This window comes from Euleptes europaea, chromosome 1, assembly GCF_029931775.1.
Source record: "Euleptes europaea isolate rEulEur1 chromosome 1, rEulEur1.hap1, whole genome shotgun sequence".
NCBI classification, from domain to species: domain Eukaryota; kingdom Metazoa; phylum Chordata; class Lepidosauria; order Squamata; family Sphaerodactylidae; genus Euleptes; species Euleptes europaea.
In genome coordinates, this window is record NC_079312.1 from 128814298 (window position 1) to 128831022 (window position 16725).

Here is a 16725-nt window from a genome sequence, read left to right on the forward strand (position 1 = left end):
CTCACATAAGGTGGCAATGTCCTCAATCTCAGCTGCAATTTGAGCACTGCCATTGTGCTGAGTTCATTGGTGTCTGCATTATGGTCCTTTGAGTCATTTTTGATTGTCACAATGAAAATCAATAAATAATTTTTATAAAAAATAGACTCATTAAAAAAATTATCAAGCTACTTCTAAAAATATATCTTAATATTCTCCTGATAACAATTATCTATTGGCCTTCACAGTCTATGGGCCCCAATTCAGGACAGGAACTGAGTTCTACTGAAATCTGTGAGACTTCAAGTTCATACTTAGCACGTGTACACCCAGGAGGATCATACTGCTGGGACCTTTGTGAATCACTGGATTCTGATCTTCATTAGGTGATGGGTTGAAGAAACAGAACACAAACATGTGAAGCCATCTAGACTACAGTGGTGTAGTGGATTCCACAGTTGTTTCAATGGTCTTCACCATTTACTCAGTTCTTCTTTCAAGTTGAACTAACTACCCCAGACTGTTTAACTGAAGTCAAAGGGACCCTTAAAGTGATAAAGAATAAGTCAGGGTTCACATCGACATTTCCAAGAAAAGTCACTGGAATTGAAGACCCCTTATTAGATGGATGAAGGGGTCATGGAACAAAAATACAGAAACAAACAAGCAACAGCCCCAAAATAATCTTTTCTTTTTTTGTCATGAGTATTATGGAGTAATGCCCACTAATCACCAAGGTCGAACACCCCAGTAAACCTCAATCCCCTCAGTGTAGTTATTCAGGTTTTCAGTCCTGGGAGATGAGAGAAATGTGGGTTCACACAGGAAATTCTTCATCTTCCTGTTAAGACATGATGTAGACCTCCAGTAGGCTGGCCACTGCATGCATCCTGTAGAAGATGCCAAAGGGCAGGCAGATGTCCACGATGGCGGCCCACATAGGGTAGCCATAGAATTTGAGCTCCCGCTCATTATCAAACTGTGGCCGGGCTCCAAACGCTGGCATGATCCAGAGCTGTTTGGGGGTGGGGGGAAGACAAAAAAGAACCAAACTCAGCAAGTAGGAAACGATGAGGAAAGCATGGGGTACAATTGTGTGCAAATAATGTCTGCCCCTTATATGAAACACCCGTGGGAAATGGTTAAAAAATTGGCTTCTTTCCAAATATCACCTATCTACCCAAGCAAAATGTCAATTTTTATTAAACGATTCCTATCCGGAGGTTACCTTAGATGTTGCCAATTTTCTAGTGGATGTGATGAAAGTTCAAAAAGCCCAAAGTTTGTAATTTCTACTTTTGGAATTTACTGGCCTATGTTTTTATCTTAATGACTGCATATTTTATGTACCTTTGTAACAATTGTAATATTACTTATGCCATTAAAGGTTTTTTTCAATTTCAGTTTCAATGTCCTTTCAGCTGCCCACACAGGGAAAAGTCCCCACGTGGAAGCAACCTAGAAGGGCAACCTCTGACCCATAATGTTTGAACATTTTTCCTTATGCTTAAAAAAAAAAAAATCCCCAACTATATCCTCCGAGGCTCGAAGTGTCTAAAGCAGCTTATGCTAGAGTGCATTGGAACATATGTGCAAATCAGGTCTTAGTGTACATTTTTCTTCTATGGTTCAAATTCGGCTTCCTCCTCACCTTTACAGTGTCAGCCCTATACCATAGGACACATTGGTCTACAGGGCAACACAAATAACGTGAGGGCACACTGGACCCACCACCCCGCTCATGACTGAACACGCTAGATCCACCCCATTTTATGCACATTCACCCAAACCCGGGCACAGAGCCTACGTAAGTACAAGCGGGACTCATGTAGGTTTTGTCCCTATGATCAGAAATGCATCATCCCAATTGTTCTTCACCAAAATGGGTATAATTTCTACAGACATGGGTACTATGTCCAGATGTGCCTCAGAGAGGGTGGGGTCAGCATGCTTGTCACAAGCAAGGTGAAGGCCAGCACACTTGTACTCTCCCTCTGCACACGTTGCCCCTGTACACCAACATGTTGTGTGTACAACGTGGTGTAGTGGTTAAGAGCGGTGGTTTGGAGAGGTGAAGTCTGATCTAGAGAACCGAGTTTGATTCCCCACTCCTCCACATGAGTGGCAGAGGCTAATCTGGTGAACCGGGTTGGTTTCCCCACTGCTACACATGAAGCCAGCTGGGTGACCTTGGGCTAGTCACACTCTCTCTGTCCCACCTACATCACAGGGTGTCTGTTGTGGGGAGGGGAAGGGAAGGTGATTGTAAGCCAGTTTGGTTCTCCTTTAAGTGGTAGAGAAAGTCAGCATATAAAAACCAACTCTTCTTCTTCGTCTATATTGGAGAGATGTACTAGTCAGTACACTGAACACTGAATTGGTGGGCTGGCTTACCCTCTTCTCATCTCCTCCTTTTCAAAACGCAGCATGTACATTTATTCAGCCCTAAGTACATCCTGTGTCCATCCTCTTGCGGGGAGTAAATGTTTATGAAGTGCTGAAATACTTCATTGGAAATAATAGGAAAGTGAGGCTCCATGCACAATGGGAAAGATTCCACTGAAGTCAACACATCCTGGGATGTGATAATATTTTAGTTCAATAGCATCTCTGGAGTAAGCTCTGGAGATAAATAAAGCCTTATATATACTTTCCTCCCTTAACAAGGGCCTGGAAATGGCACTTCATGCTTTGCTGCTAGGTATTTAAAAAAGGAATACAAATCATCTCTGTAACCTGCCTGTGGCTGAATGATCCAATGGCCTTAAAGAAGATGCCACGTGCGTGACGTACTTACAATTACATTACACAGCAGCAGGAATGACGAGACCTCTTTCAAGAATGTCCTCCTCCAGTTCATTTTCTTGGAAACCTTTATGGACTGTATCACTTCAGAAGGTCCTTGAATTGCTAAGGTTGGAGGTGTGGCAGACGGCAAGGCGCTTCCACTGTCAGGGACACGAAGGGATACCGCATTCATATTGACAAAGGTGAGCCCATAGACATCCTTCTGCTGAGGGTCCATTTTGTTTTCCTCTTCTGGGGGCTCCCGATGGAGGCCTTCTATGATAAAGATGTTCTGGAAAGTATGCTGGGCAATCATCAGCAAGGAATAGCTCAAGTTGAGGGCACTGATAGTATCCCTTGACATGCTGGCCACTATGGCCACAATAGAGTAATAGGAAATAGCATATTGTCCCAGGGCTGCGCCCATCAAAAGAGCCACATCCAAGGTTCTAGTTGGGTTCTTGTGACGGTCCATATCTCTCTTGTCAAACCTGTAAACTATGGAGCCCCCGATGGAGGCAAGGGACGTCAGGCCCAGGCAAACAATGTTGAAGATGTAGTACATCATGAGCGCCTGCTCCTTTTTCTCAACAGGGTTATTTTTATTTACCTGTATTTCATATACAATCAGGACCCCTATCCCAGTCACTAATATCAAGAGCCCCAAGATGGCGCCCAGAAAGAAAGTCTTTTTGAAAAGCTTGAACTTCAGGTGATACATAGGGTTCTCGTGGTGGTCTATGAGGCGGCCGACATTCTTCCACATAACATAGACCATGGCAGAAGCAAAGAGGCTGTACTCAATATTGAAGGGATACATCCAAAAGTAGCCGTCATAGAAGACGCTGCAGAGTTTTCCGTCACAGCTACAGCTCTCTGTGGGGCTGCTCCTTATCTCAACTGCAGTGGGGGAAAGAGGAAAATGTTAGAGTTTTGGCTACCTGAACATTTCTTTACAAAAGAGCTATCTTGATAAGAAGCATAATCACAAATTTTTGAATGGGGTTGAAATGAGAGCTGCTCTTCTGAATCATCTCTGTACTCTGATACCTTTCTGTCTTTTAAGGCTTTTCAGGGTGGTGGGGATAATTTAGGGATTCTTTGGCTGTTATTGTCCCAGGGAAATATTGGAAGGGGCTAGATCCGCAGACTCTCATGCACTCTCTTCTCTAACTCTTCACTACAAAGGAAACAGAGATACAGGACAGGAGATCCTTTGTTAGAAGGGTTTCTTTTCCTAAGGTCAGAGTAAATCCAGTGCTTAAATAACTGGTATTTTAGTCCTCCCCAGGCTAAGAAAAAACAGAAAGGGGACAGATTTCAAAAGCAGGAGGATGAAGACCATTTCTGAACTCTTTCGAAGTACAATCCTGATCATGTGTACGCATGGACATGGAACAGCTGTGCAGACATTTTTAAGTTGGTGGGCCACCTCTGAGACAGCTCTGTATTTAATTAGGGCCTTTTATGCGTGGCTGTTTCCCTCGTGGTCACCCCCCCCACTACTTCTGGCCTTTGTTTTGAATATGCATGCATTTCCCGAGCTTCAGAGGTCAGTGCGCTCTCCCTGCATCTAGAAAATGCGGGGAAAACATGCGGGGAGAGAGAGGTTACCTCTGACTGTTGGAAAATGCATGCATAATCAAATCAAAGCCCTGAAGTAGTCAGGAGGGGTGACTGTCAGGGAAACAGCCATGCATAAAAGGCCTATTTGTTTACACAAACTAATTTGAAAATCCAGGGTAATACTCAGATTGGTATAATCAGTGAATAAAATAGTGCTTATTCCTGCTTGTCACTGGGCCTACTTCCTTCAGTTTTAGAAGAACATAGCAACAGCTACTGCCAGAAAACCAGTGTGTATATTACCTAATCACAGTGCTACCATAAAAGCACACAGCTGAGAAATGTAGCAATGCACACTGCTCAGTTTACAATTAGACCGAGGCAGGAAAAATGGGCTTTTCCCATCTGTAAAAATCTTCAAGGGATAAGGAAGGACAAGGGGTTGATTCAGAATTTCAACCTCACTGAAATGAGTTCTTGAGCAAACGAAACTTTAGTATAAGCAAACTTCCATAAACTTGGCTCCTGAGAATCCTTTCGTATTTGTTTTTAAGTAACATAATTCTAAACCGATTCCCTTTCACGTGCCACTTACACATTCTGTGTGTGCCATTTGGATTCTTTAATTGTGCTTTATGCACCGACTCATCTGTTACTGCCGACATCCACACTGCTAAATTGGTGGTCAGGGTGACCATCAAGCCACATCTGTAGAAGAGAAAGGAAAACAGTGACATTAAGACAAAGTCGAATTCCAGGATTACAAACCACACCCTTGGGATCACAAAGCAACTATATTGGTTAACCTCACAAAGCTGTTTTACAGGATGACTGAAACAACGTGAAGATCTCTGAATATAAAGATAAAGCATTGTGGCTTAGATCTGACCTAGATTTTCTGTTTGCAGAAGGCATTTCTGCAAGTAGAAGAGAGAAGGACAACTTTGACTGATTCCTCTTCTGCTGTGACCTACCGTGCCCCTAAGAGGTCATGGATCTCTTGGAACAATGTGCAGGTGAGGCTGCAGTAGGAAGGAGAAATAGATAAAAATAGCCCTCCAGCACGTGGAAAATTTTAGTATCCATGCCTATATAAATAATAAGTACTTATTATTTCCATGAGGCAGAAAAAGGCCAATCAGCACATTTTAAAAACTGGTGACAGGCAGGGAATGAGGGTGGAAGGAGGGAATCTACCATCATAAATCTAGTAAAAGCCTGTGTTTAGCAGATCATCTTCTAAACTAGCTTTATTCACAAGCATATGTAATTATGGATTTAATATTCTGGAATAAGGGATAATCTTTAATATAATGCATCTTAATGTAATGCTCTTCCTTTTTAGAACCGACTCCAGATACTCAGCAGATCTCAGCAGATACACACTTTTTTTTTTTTTTGGTGAATGACTTATCTTTTATTTGATTTTTACCCTAGCCCAACTCCATGAAGCTCATAATGGCATATATGGTGACCTCCCCCCTTTTAGCCTCACAACAACCCTGTGAAGTAGGTAAGGCTGAGAGTGAGTAAATTTAATTTAGAATATTTCTATGCCATGTCTTCAGAGTCCTAAAAAACACAATATATATATATTTTTTAAACAGCTACCCCAGGGTTACCCAATGAGCTTCCTTGGCAGAGAGGGGCTCTAAACCTTGGGTCCCCCAGATCCTAGAATACTCCGCCTCACCACACCAGCTTTTGCATTGTCTTATTTGTTACATAAACTGAACTAAAAATAATGAAAGTGTGGATGAGGAGAAGGGAAAATTAAAATACTTTACGTGAAGAAGGAAAGGCAGTAGTGATTTCTTATAATGTCATCTTCCAGTATTCTAATGATTGTATTTCAGTATTGCTGATGTTGCAGCAGATCATAGACTGAGAGGTGGAGCTGGGTTCTCCTTAGTTCACAAAGTCAGGCAAAATGGTGAAAAAAATACAGAGGGAATTGCCTAGTGGTTCAGGGGACTCACCTGGTAACGTCCAGGTGCACGTGTACACAATCTTTGGCAGAAACCCAGAGAAAGTAAGTCTAGAGGGAAAACAACAACATTGTATTATATTATATTATAAGAGGGAAGGAAAGAATAATCAGAGATTTATAAGGAACTAGATATTGCTTACTGACCACTGGAAATAATTTTTTTTTGGATTCTGTAAAACTATGCATTTTTATATCAATAAAATAACTTTAGAAACAAATATATTAAAAATGACTTTTGATGCTTTTCATGAAGCATGTGAAATGAATGAATGGAAGGAAAGCAAAAGAAAGGCAATACATAATAAATTTTGAGGCTATTATCTATTTTTACTATTATAGATTTCCACTCTTTCATCCATAGCTGGAAATATTTATTCTCCTTCAACTGGGGCATGTTTGCAGGCTTCCAAAGCTTCCACCAAGGCTCAAAAGCCTGGCAGGTCTTCCTAAGAGACATTTTGCATCTCCCATACAATTTCTACAGAGGAAATTTTCATCCAGGAGTAGCTCTGTTTCCAGATGTCACATCTAAAACCCTTATTGTAGAACAGAATTGGGTGAAATTTCCCCCAAAATGTTTATTGTACAGCAGGTAAAAAAACAAAAACCAGTTTTCCACTGCAGCAAATCTTTATACCAGATTGACAGAATATTAAATTAGCAGGGTGCTCAATGCACATGACACAGTGGAATTTACCTGGTGTGCATGTGTTTATCTTGAGAACTAATATGAGTCCTTTATTGTAAGGAACTCCATTTTAGACAGGATAGAGTAGACACAGGAGTCTAATCTAGTCTAACTAAATATGATGGATGAAGATGCAAGAGGCATGTCCTGCTCTCATGATGCCAAGATGGAGAAGAGAGTGTGAGAGAAGATGTCAGCCGGAAGGAAGATTCCCTGAGAGTAGCAATCTACACATCAAAGTGGTTGCATCAGAGCAGTAGAAAGAAAGGATCCTCAGGGTCATGGCCTATCTATCCCTCTGACTCTCTATAGTCACCCTCTGAAGTCTGAGACTAAGAGACCGCGCAAAGTTCTTCACTTCCAACACAAAACCTAGTACACATTTTAAAGAGGTAGTTTTCAGAGGCACCAGAGATTAAAATACCCATAAAGATGATGTGAAAATTTAGGAATACACTTAATAAATGATGAAAAACCTAGTGAGGTTGTCATAAATGTTTCTGATTTTTTTAAACATTCAACTATCTTTGGAAGGAGAGAATTCAGATGTTTCAAGACATTTATTTATTTATTATGTCCCACATTTTCTCATGGTCCAAGGTGGCTTACAAGAATAGTTGAAACATTCCCAGCTAAAACCAAAAACACAACAGCAAACCTCAAATCTCCCCCTCCTTCTTAAAAGTTGCCTGCCATTCAAAATTCCTCAAAAGCCCTGGCAAACAGGCAGGCCTAGCAGAACTTCCTGAAGATCTTCAAGGGGTGGGGGCTTCACCTCAGGGAGCCCAATCCACAAAGCTCTGGACAATCTCATTCAGCAGCCTCACACATATACTAAAAAGCATGAATGAGAGATAGGGTTGCCAGGTCCCTCCTCACCACCGGTGGGAGTTTTTTTTGGGGGTGGAGCCTGGGGAGGGCATGGTTTGGGGAGGGGAGGGACTTCAATGTCATAGAGTCCAATTGCCAAAGCAGCCATTTTCTCCAGGTGAACTGATTTCTATCGGCTGGAGATCAGTTGTAATAGCAGGAGATCTCCAGCTAGTACCTGGAGGTTGGCAACCCTAATGAGAGAATAGAACCCTGTGGCACTCCACAAGGTAAATTCCACCCAGTTGACTCTGCACCTCCGGTGGAGATTCTGTGTCTGGTCAGACAGAAAAGAGTAAAACCACCAAAGGTCTATACCCTTAATACCAACTCCATATTCAAGCCAGTGAATAAGAATGAAGTAATAAACTATGTTAAGTCCGCACATGTGTTAAGACACATGAGGTAGAGATGGAGTTCCAACAACAACGCATTTATTGATGAACAGAACTGATCTGTGATAGGGGGGGGAACAACCCCGGGGTCGCCAATGGCGCGTGCCGGCTTAGGGCCAATGGCATGTGCAGGTTTAGGAGCCTTCGTCAGGGACTCAAGCTCCTAGGTTTTTCCCTGCTTACCAGCCTAACTACCTACATACATAACAAACTATGTCAAAGGCTGCTGAGCTGTTCAACAATATCAACAGGGAAGATTGTCCTTTGTCCAAAGTTAAATGAAGACCGTCCACCAGTGCAACTAAAGCAATTTCGGTACCAAACCCAGGCCTGAAACCAGATTGAAATGGGTCAGGGGCAGATGTGTCGTCCAGGAAACTCTGGAGCTGCTCTGCTACCACCTGCTCTATCACCTTCCCTAGAAAAAGCAAATTGGAGATTGGCCTATAATTGGCCAACTCATCCTAGCCAATGAAGGTTTTTTTTTTTTTGAGCAGAGGTCTAGTAACTGCCTGCTTCAAAGGCCTAGGGAAAGGCCCCTCAGTCAGGTTGACGATTTTCACTAATGGCTCTAGTACCTTTGTTGCAAGGGGCTGATCTTGCAGCTTGGCAGGCTGAGGTGCTCTTGTTTCTCCCCATTCCTTTTCAAGTGCCAAAACAGCCGCCATGCCGCAGGACCATGCCCTCAAAGCATTTTAAGTAACTTTAAAACGGGGGGCCAGCATCCCTGTGGCAGACATGAGGATGCCATCACTTAATCTTGTCTTACTTGATGGTCTATGACCGTAAATAAATACGACTTGAGGATGCTGTCACATCTAGTTCGACTCTAGTTGAGGCCCAACAAAAGGGAAAGGGGTTATCTTAGAACTTGATTGGATCTTTTCTTAGCAGACATGGCCCTTCTACCCAGAATGAGGACAGGCACAGCCCAGGAGGCCAAAGGAGCAGCGTCAGTTTGATCTCAGCCTTCATCTCAGTTAAAAAGGTTGGGTGTGTTAGTGTGTGGCTCCACACTAAGAAGCCAAGGAGCAGTCAGAACTCTGTTGACTACCGTTATCCCACAGACTGTTCCTTGTACGCGCAGAACAATGAGGAGATCCACACTCACCTGGACAATCACAAAGACAGCCTGCACCACTGGATAGGTTATTTTGATGGCTGTCAGACAGTGAGAGAAGCTGGAATAATATCCCGTCTTAAAAACATCCATCACCAGGGTGAGAACTGCGAACAAGACCAAACCTCCTGTTTTTTAAAGAAAAGTAATTACATACCGTGACACAATGGCCATTCCAGTCCCCAATAGTCCCAATTTTTCCATTTATGCACATCATGAAAAGTTATACATTTTAATATATCTAAAGTGACAATAAGGTGTTTCTTGCATCTACAGTGGGGGGGAAGTATTTAATCCCCAGCTAAATTTGCCCGTTTGCCCTCTGACGAAGAAATGACCAGTCCATAATTTTAATGGTAGGTTTATTGTAGCTGTGAGAGACAGAATAACAACAGGAAAACCCCCAGAAACCCAGAAGACAAAAGTCAGAGATTGATGTGCATTATAATGAGTGAAATAAGTATTTGATCCCCTATCAACCAGCCAGATTAGGGTTAGGGTTCTGCTGTCGACAGAAGCAATCAATCCATCAGATTCCAAACTAGCCACCATGACCAAGACCAAAGAGCTGTCCAAGGATGTCAGGGACAAGATTGTAGACCTGCACAAGGCTGGACTGGGCTACAAGACTATTGCCAAGCAGCTTGGTGAGAAGGTGACAACCCTAACCCTAACCCTAACCATCAACTTCCCTCGGTCTGGGGCTCCATGCAAGATCTCATCTTGTGGAGTTGCAATGATCATGAGAACGGTGATGAAGCAGCCCAGAACTACACGGGGGGAACTTGTCAATGATCTCAGGGCAGCTGGGACCATAGTCACCATGAAAACAGTTGGTAACACACTAGGGCTGTCGATTCGGTTCATCCTGAACTGAAAAACAGCCGAATTTCCCTTGATTCGGCGGTTTTTAGTTCGGATGGAACTGAACTAAAAAAAGGCAGGAAAACAGGGAGCCGAATTCAGCGAGTTCGGGGTGTTCGGCGAATAAATTCAGCACATTCGGGGTTCGGCGCAGCAGCATAACCGTCAGTTAGTACACAGCATTCTCCTGCGGCCAATCGGTGGCCAAGCTGGGTCTTCTTCCCCACCCTTAATGTGCATCTCTGACAATGGGGGTTTGCAATTAGCAGAGCTCGCCGCCCACGCCCAGAGCTCCCAGCCCTGACAAACAGCTGAGCTGTGGGGAGCAAGGGCGGGGCAGGTGCAAAGAAGATGGAACAGAAAACATCCACAGTAAGACCCATTTTGGGGCTTTTCTCTATAATTTTTCTCCTGTGTGTGTGTGTGGGGGGGGGGAAGCAGAGTCTGTGTGTGTGTGGGGAGGGAGCAGTTTCTGTGGGTGGGGGGGAAGCCAAAGGGGACTTTAACCTGTTCTACAGGGTGTGTGTGCCCCCTGAGTCTCTCTCTCCCTGGTTTGGGGGGGGGGGCTTCAGTTGTGTGTCCTCAGGTTTTCCCTCATTCATAAGATCGGTTAGGTCTATTTTGATGCTTGCTCAAAACTGGTTTTCAAATTGTGACTTAAAGAATGCATTTGCCTGGTCCTGAGTCCGATGCAAAAGGGGAAATTCCACCCCCTCCTGCTCCTTATGCATAGCTAGCTGCCTCTGTCCCTTTCCATGGTTTGCAAACTCCCAGGTGTCAGGTGTTGCTTTGCATGGTTGCAAACGTGTTGCTTTGCATGGTTTGCGTGGTTGCAAACATGTTGCTTTGCATGGTTTGTATGGTTGCAAATGTGTTGCTTTGCATGGTTTGTATGGTTGCACATGTGTTGCTTTGCATGGTTTGCATAGCTGCAAATGTGTTGCTTTGCATGGTTTGCAAACTTCTTCGCACCTGCCCCGCCCTTTCTCCCCTCAGCTCAGCTGTTTGTTGGGGCTGGGAGCTTCGGGAGTGGGCGGCAAGCTCTGCTAATGGCAAACCCCCATTGTCAGAGATGCACATTAAGGAGGGGGACCCTTTTCGGGGCCCATATCTCAGCCCCCCCTGACCCAATCTTTACAAAGCTTGGGGGTTCTTGCAAGAAGGGTCCCCTCAAGCTACGCTGAAAGTTTGGGACCTCTACCCCAAAAAATGCCCTCCCCGGAGCCACGGAAAGGCGCGATTGTGTTTTTAATGGCTTTATTCTGCCGAATTTTTCCCCGAACTCCGGATCTCATGCCGAATTGCACGGACCCAAAGTGGGGGAGTTTGGACTTCGGCATTTCCCAAATAAAAACGTGCCGAATTTTGCCGAATCTGAATTTTACTGAATTTTTTTTTCAAAAACCCTATAACACACTACGCCGTGAAGGACTGAGATCTTGCAGAGCCCGCAAGGTCCCCTTGCTCAAGACAGCACATGTACAGGACCGTCTGCAGTTTGCCAATGCACATCTGAATGACCCAGAGGAGAACTGGGTGAAAGTGTTGTGGTCAGATGAGACCAAAATTGAGCTCTTTGGCATCAACTCAACTCGCCATGTTTGGAGGAGGAGGAATGCTGCCTACGACCCCAAGAACACCATCCCCACCGTCAAACATGGAGGGGGACATATTATGCTGTGGGGGTGTTTTTCTGCTAAGGGGACAGGACACCTTCACCGCATCGAAGGGACGATGGACGGGACCATGTATCGTCAAATCTTGGGTGAGCATCTCCTTCCCTCAGCCAGGGCATTGAAAATGGGTCAAGGATGGGTATTCCAGCATGACAATGACCCAAAACACACAGCCAAGGCAACAAAGGAGTGGCTCAAGAAGAAGCATATTAAGGTCCTGGAGTGGCCTAGCCAGTCTCCAGACCTTAATCCCATTGAAAATCTGTGGAGGGAGCTGAAGGTTCGAGGAGCTACACATCAGCCTCGAAATCTTACTGACTTGGAGAGGATCTGCAAAGAGGAGTGGGACAAAATACCTCCTGAGATGTGTGCAAACCTGGTGGCCACCTACAAGGAACATCTAACCTTTGTAATTGCCAACAAGGGTTTTGCCACCAAGTACTAAGTCATCTTTTGCAAAGGGATCAAATACTTATTTCACTCATTATAATGCACATCTATCTCTGACTTTTGTCTTTTGGGTTTCTGGGGTTTTTCCTGTTGTTATTCTGTCTCTCACAGCTACAATAAACCTACAATTAAAATTATGGACTGGTCATTTCTTCGTCAGAGGGCAAATGGGCAAATTCAGCAGGGGATCAAATACTTTTTTCCCTCACTGTACTTGCACTAGTTTAGTTCAAACTGCAGCCCAAATTTGAGAATTGAGCCCACCAACAGCTCATAGAAAATGGAGCGCATCAATTCATAATCTTGCCTCATGCATATTTGGAATCCAAGCTCAATTTTGAGTTTTCTGTAAACGGAGCTTCAGTAGCCTCTCCTTGGATGGTCATACCCAGGGCTGACTCCAGTCTTTTGTGGCCCCTCAGGTAAGAGACCTACAGTGCTCCTTTACCTCTTGGCCAGACAAGACACTCACGCTTCTTCCAGGAAGAGTTTGATGTTCACTCATTCTGTAGTCCTTCATCCATGCAGTTCTCCCAAGCACTGGGGAACAGAAGTGAGCGATGGCATTTCTGCACAGCTTATCTGCCCTGAGTTCAATGATCAGGGCCATGGTGCAGTGGGATCGGGTGATCTTGCTTTCCTGCACACCTTTTCAAGTGACAAAACAGCCTGTTTTGAAACTCGAAAATGCTTGGTGGGGGTGGGGGGGCAGGTTGCCTGCTCCCAGTACACATGAACACATGAAGCTGCCTACTGAATCAGACCTTTGGTCCATCAAAGTCAGATTTGACTAAGACAGGCAGCAGCTCTCCAGGGTCTCAGGCAGAGGTCTTTCACATCACCTACTCGCCTAGACCCTTTAACTGGAGATGCCAGGGAATGGATTGAACCTGGGACCTTCTGCATGCCAAGCAGATGCTCTACCACTGAGGCACGCCCCCTCCTCAAATGAACACCCATGCAGCTGCCTTATACTGAATCAGTCCATCAAGGTCACTATTGTCTCCTCAGACAGGCAGTGGCTCTCTAGGGTCTCAGGTAGAGGCCTCCCATGTCCCCTACTACCTCATCCTTTTAAAACTGGAGATGCCAGGGATTGAACCTGGGCCCTTCTGCATGCAAAGCAGAGGCTCTTCCACTGAGCCACAGACCCTCCCATACGCCACAGCAGTAGTTTTAAATGGTCAAATTATTTTCCAAAATGGCTTCGGCGGGCAGGTGTTGGCCCATGGATGCCATAATGTCTACTTTGGCTCTCAGTCACTAGCCCAAGAACACTCAGTAAGCATCACAGCCCAGGCAGGAATTCAAGCCCAGGACTCCCTAGTCCTGTTCTTCCGGCACTCCACTTACCTGGGACCACACTGGTTCTTGTACAACTCTATAAAAGAAGGAGGCCACAAGGTGTGTCTGTCTAACAAGATATGCTCTTCCTGGAATGCCTCCTCTTCATATGTTTATCCCATGCGAACAGCTAACTTGTCCGTCTTACCCTTTGCCCCTCCCATCAGCCCTCAGAACTAACTCATCCTTACCTCTGAGCCAAATGGGTCCTGCGTGCGTATCCTTGCAGAGAATGGCATCCCGGTGCCTGGAGGTGCGGACGAGGTAGAAGAGCATCCAGATAATGGCGATCAGCATCACAATGGTGAGCATGAAGAAGACATCATAGTCATGCAGTTTTATTTCATGGAAAGCCCCGCCGCTGACCAAAGTGCAGGACAGCAGCACCAAATTGATGGCGAGGAGAACAGAGAAGACACGCCCCCCTTTCTTCCAGATTTCCTTGGGGCTGTGTGTCAAGGCGGATGGGAACTTGTGATGGCCGAGAGAGGCAAGCTGCTCAGGTCCCAAACTGTTCTTGTCATCCCTGTGGCCGGAGCCCATGACTGAATCTTCACGTCCAATTTCGTTGTCTTTCCACACAGACACCCCGGTCATCATTTGACAGACACTGATATGTTACTCTTGGTGTAAAACAACAAAACAAAATGAATGATAACACCTGGACAAAGTGTTTAATTTCAGGTCAGTGTCTCAGGTCTCGTCCAAACGTTGGAGAGTGAAGTTAATGGAATGATTGTATCAAACGGACAACATAGGCCTTTTATGCAGGGACCTTTCCCTGCGGTCACCCCCACCGACTGCTTCGGGGCTTTCTTTTGATTCTGGCTAAAACAGCATCTGGAAAACACAGGCAAAATGCGCGGGGAGAGCGAGGCGACCTCTGACGGGCAGAAAAGGCATGCATAAAAGGCCATAGTAATCAGGATTTTTAAAAGCTGGGCTTCAAGCTACAATTCAGTGCTTTTGATATTTCCTATCATAAGCTGGATCACTCATAATTGCTCAACCTGCTCTTTTGATGAAATGGGGTTTGAAGTTTCTTACCTAGGTCCTTTAGCATAATTTTAACTAAATCAACGCAGGATATTGGATAACTCATACAGAGCCCTTCGTGGCCTTGGAGTCTCGTCACTGCAGGACTGCCTCTCCTTTGCTTTGCCACAAAAGCTTCACTCATTCGAGCAGGGCCTCGTGCAAGTGCCACCCTGCAAACAAGCAAGATCAACAACTGCCTGTACAACGTGCCTTCTCTGTCGTGGCCTCCACCTTCCCGAGTGGCCTGCCTGATGAGGGCAGGAGGGCTCCCACACTCTGTGATTTCGCAAGCTATATAAAACCGAATTGTTCAGCAGGGCATTTTTGTAAAGGTAACAGGGCTATATTGCAACGGAATGGTTCGGGAAGGCGCTTTTGTAAAGGGAACAGGACTGTGGCCAGTATCACTGTATATTATGGATTATCTGTTTGCTGTATGTATTATCCTACTCTCACTGCATTGTTTTCTTCTTCTGTAATACTCTTTGACAGATCACATCTAACCTTTTTTGCTTTGTTTGTATTCCTAGTCCTACTGCATTGCTCATTAGCTGTCTCGTCTGATAGTTTTAGACTGAAATCTGCCTTGAGTCTCAGTGAGAAAGGAGGACTATAAGTACATTCATAAATAAAATTCCTTGCTTTCCTTACCTGCCTATGACAGAGCCTTCACAGAAATAATAATTCACCTGCATTTTCAGACACAGCCTTATACTGATCCACTTTAAATCTAATCTATTAACATTAGAGAATAATCTCAGCTATTTCTTTGACAAGTTCCATTTTGGAGGGACTTCTTAGTAGTGCCTTTTCTTGAGGGACATGCTAGTTGGGGACTCTCACATATGCTTTATTTAAGATTCAGTTTATAAAGTTGTGCGCCCCCCCCCTTTACCTCGTAGGCATTTCCAAGACCTGACTCAACCTCATCAGTATCTCAAACAGCTGTGGGGGACTGCCCCAAATCATCTGGGGGGTGCCCTTCACACCCAAGACTGGACACAGTACAGCCCTTGTGTGACCTCTCAAGTCCAATGTGGCCCACCATTCATACTCAGAAACTCAAAAAAGTGTTCTGTGAACTTCCTGGTTTTGTGGCATGTCTGAGACAGCAAAGCACACAAAACCCCAACCTGGAAACTGGAAGCTTTATTATGCTTATGTGACTTTATAACAGTGATATAAAAATAGAGAGTATTGGTAAAATAGTATCAATCAGAAGGAGTTAAACATTAGGATAATATTGAAAAAGTATTTCATAAATGTAGTTTTGTTTAGTGTAATAGAAATTTGGAAATATAGAAAACAGTATCTTAACAAGAAAATCAAATATATTATATCTCAGAATGTTAAAGATTAAATTGGGATAAAAGGCATATTTCCACCTAGTGTATATACTCTTTACGCATAATTGAACAGGAGATACAATAATATTGAGGCATTATTGTAATCCCTTATTTTCCTCTTCCCCTTTTATGTTTTTTCCTTTTTTTTGAAGATAAAAATATAAATAAATTAAAAAACCAGAAACAAAACAAAACCCCAACACCAGTGTAGATTTGTGATTTGTTAAGCACCTGGCAAGTTGCAACATATTGTAAGAGGACTGTGTTGAGCTCAGTAGGTGACAGGTGATGCAATTATTCTCTCAATCCTAGGCAAACGACTAGGGAATAATCCCTAGGGAATAATCCCAACGGAGGCACAATATACTTGGTGGTAACGTTATGCTTCTTACCTATTCCATTTGCTCCCCCAAGTTCCCAATAAATACTTGCTTTGATTCCATTTGGTTCTGTATTAATTAGTATCTTTATCTATAACTAGACATGTTTATCATGAAGAGAGAAGAACAAGCGTTTTAGCGAAAGGCCATTCCACCAACCTGCTTTCTGCCAGCCAGCAGACACTCCGTTGCCACCAGCGCTTTGGCACAAGCTTCCTCTTTCCCCAGCTCA

At 44.2% G+C, this 16725-nt stretch overlaps 1 protein-coding gene across 1 annotated transcript; it reads right to left on the minus strand.

The window, feature by feature from the left end:
- Positions 1 to 616: 616 nt before the first annotated feature.
- On the minus strand, positions 617 to 14329 carry OTOP2 (otopetrin 2). The gene is made up of 6 exons (XM_056856721.1): positions 13921 to 14329; positions 9387 to 9523; positions 6312 to 6370; positions 4928 to 5040; positions 2777 to 3666; positions 617 to 994 (listed from the first exon to the last, which is right to left on the minus strand). Exons 1-6 carry the CDS (start codon positions 14327 to 14329, stop codon positions 824 to 826), a joined length of 1779 nt encoding a protein of 592 aa, XP_056712699.1. The 3' UTR covers positions 617 to 823.
- Positions 14330 to 16725: the final 2396 nt, after the last annotated feature.

What these genes read in the sequence shown, in the direction of transcription:
- OTOP2 (XM_056856721.1), bottom strand. Translation starts at nt 14,329, where the DNA reads ATGATGACCGGGGTGTCTGTGTGGAAAGACAACGAAATTGGACGTGAA. An exon ending in CTGTCTTTGTGATTGTCCAG is followed by an intron (nt 6,371 to 9,386) that starts GTGAGTGTGGAT and finishes TTTTCCCTCTAG; the next exon opens with ACTTACTTTCTCTGGGTTTC. An exon ending in AAATGGCACACACAGAATGT is followed by an intron (nt 3,667 to 4,927) that starts GTAAGTGGCACG and finishes CCCCCACTGCAG; the next exon opens with TTGAGATAAGGAGCAGCCCC.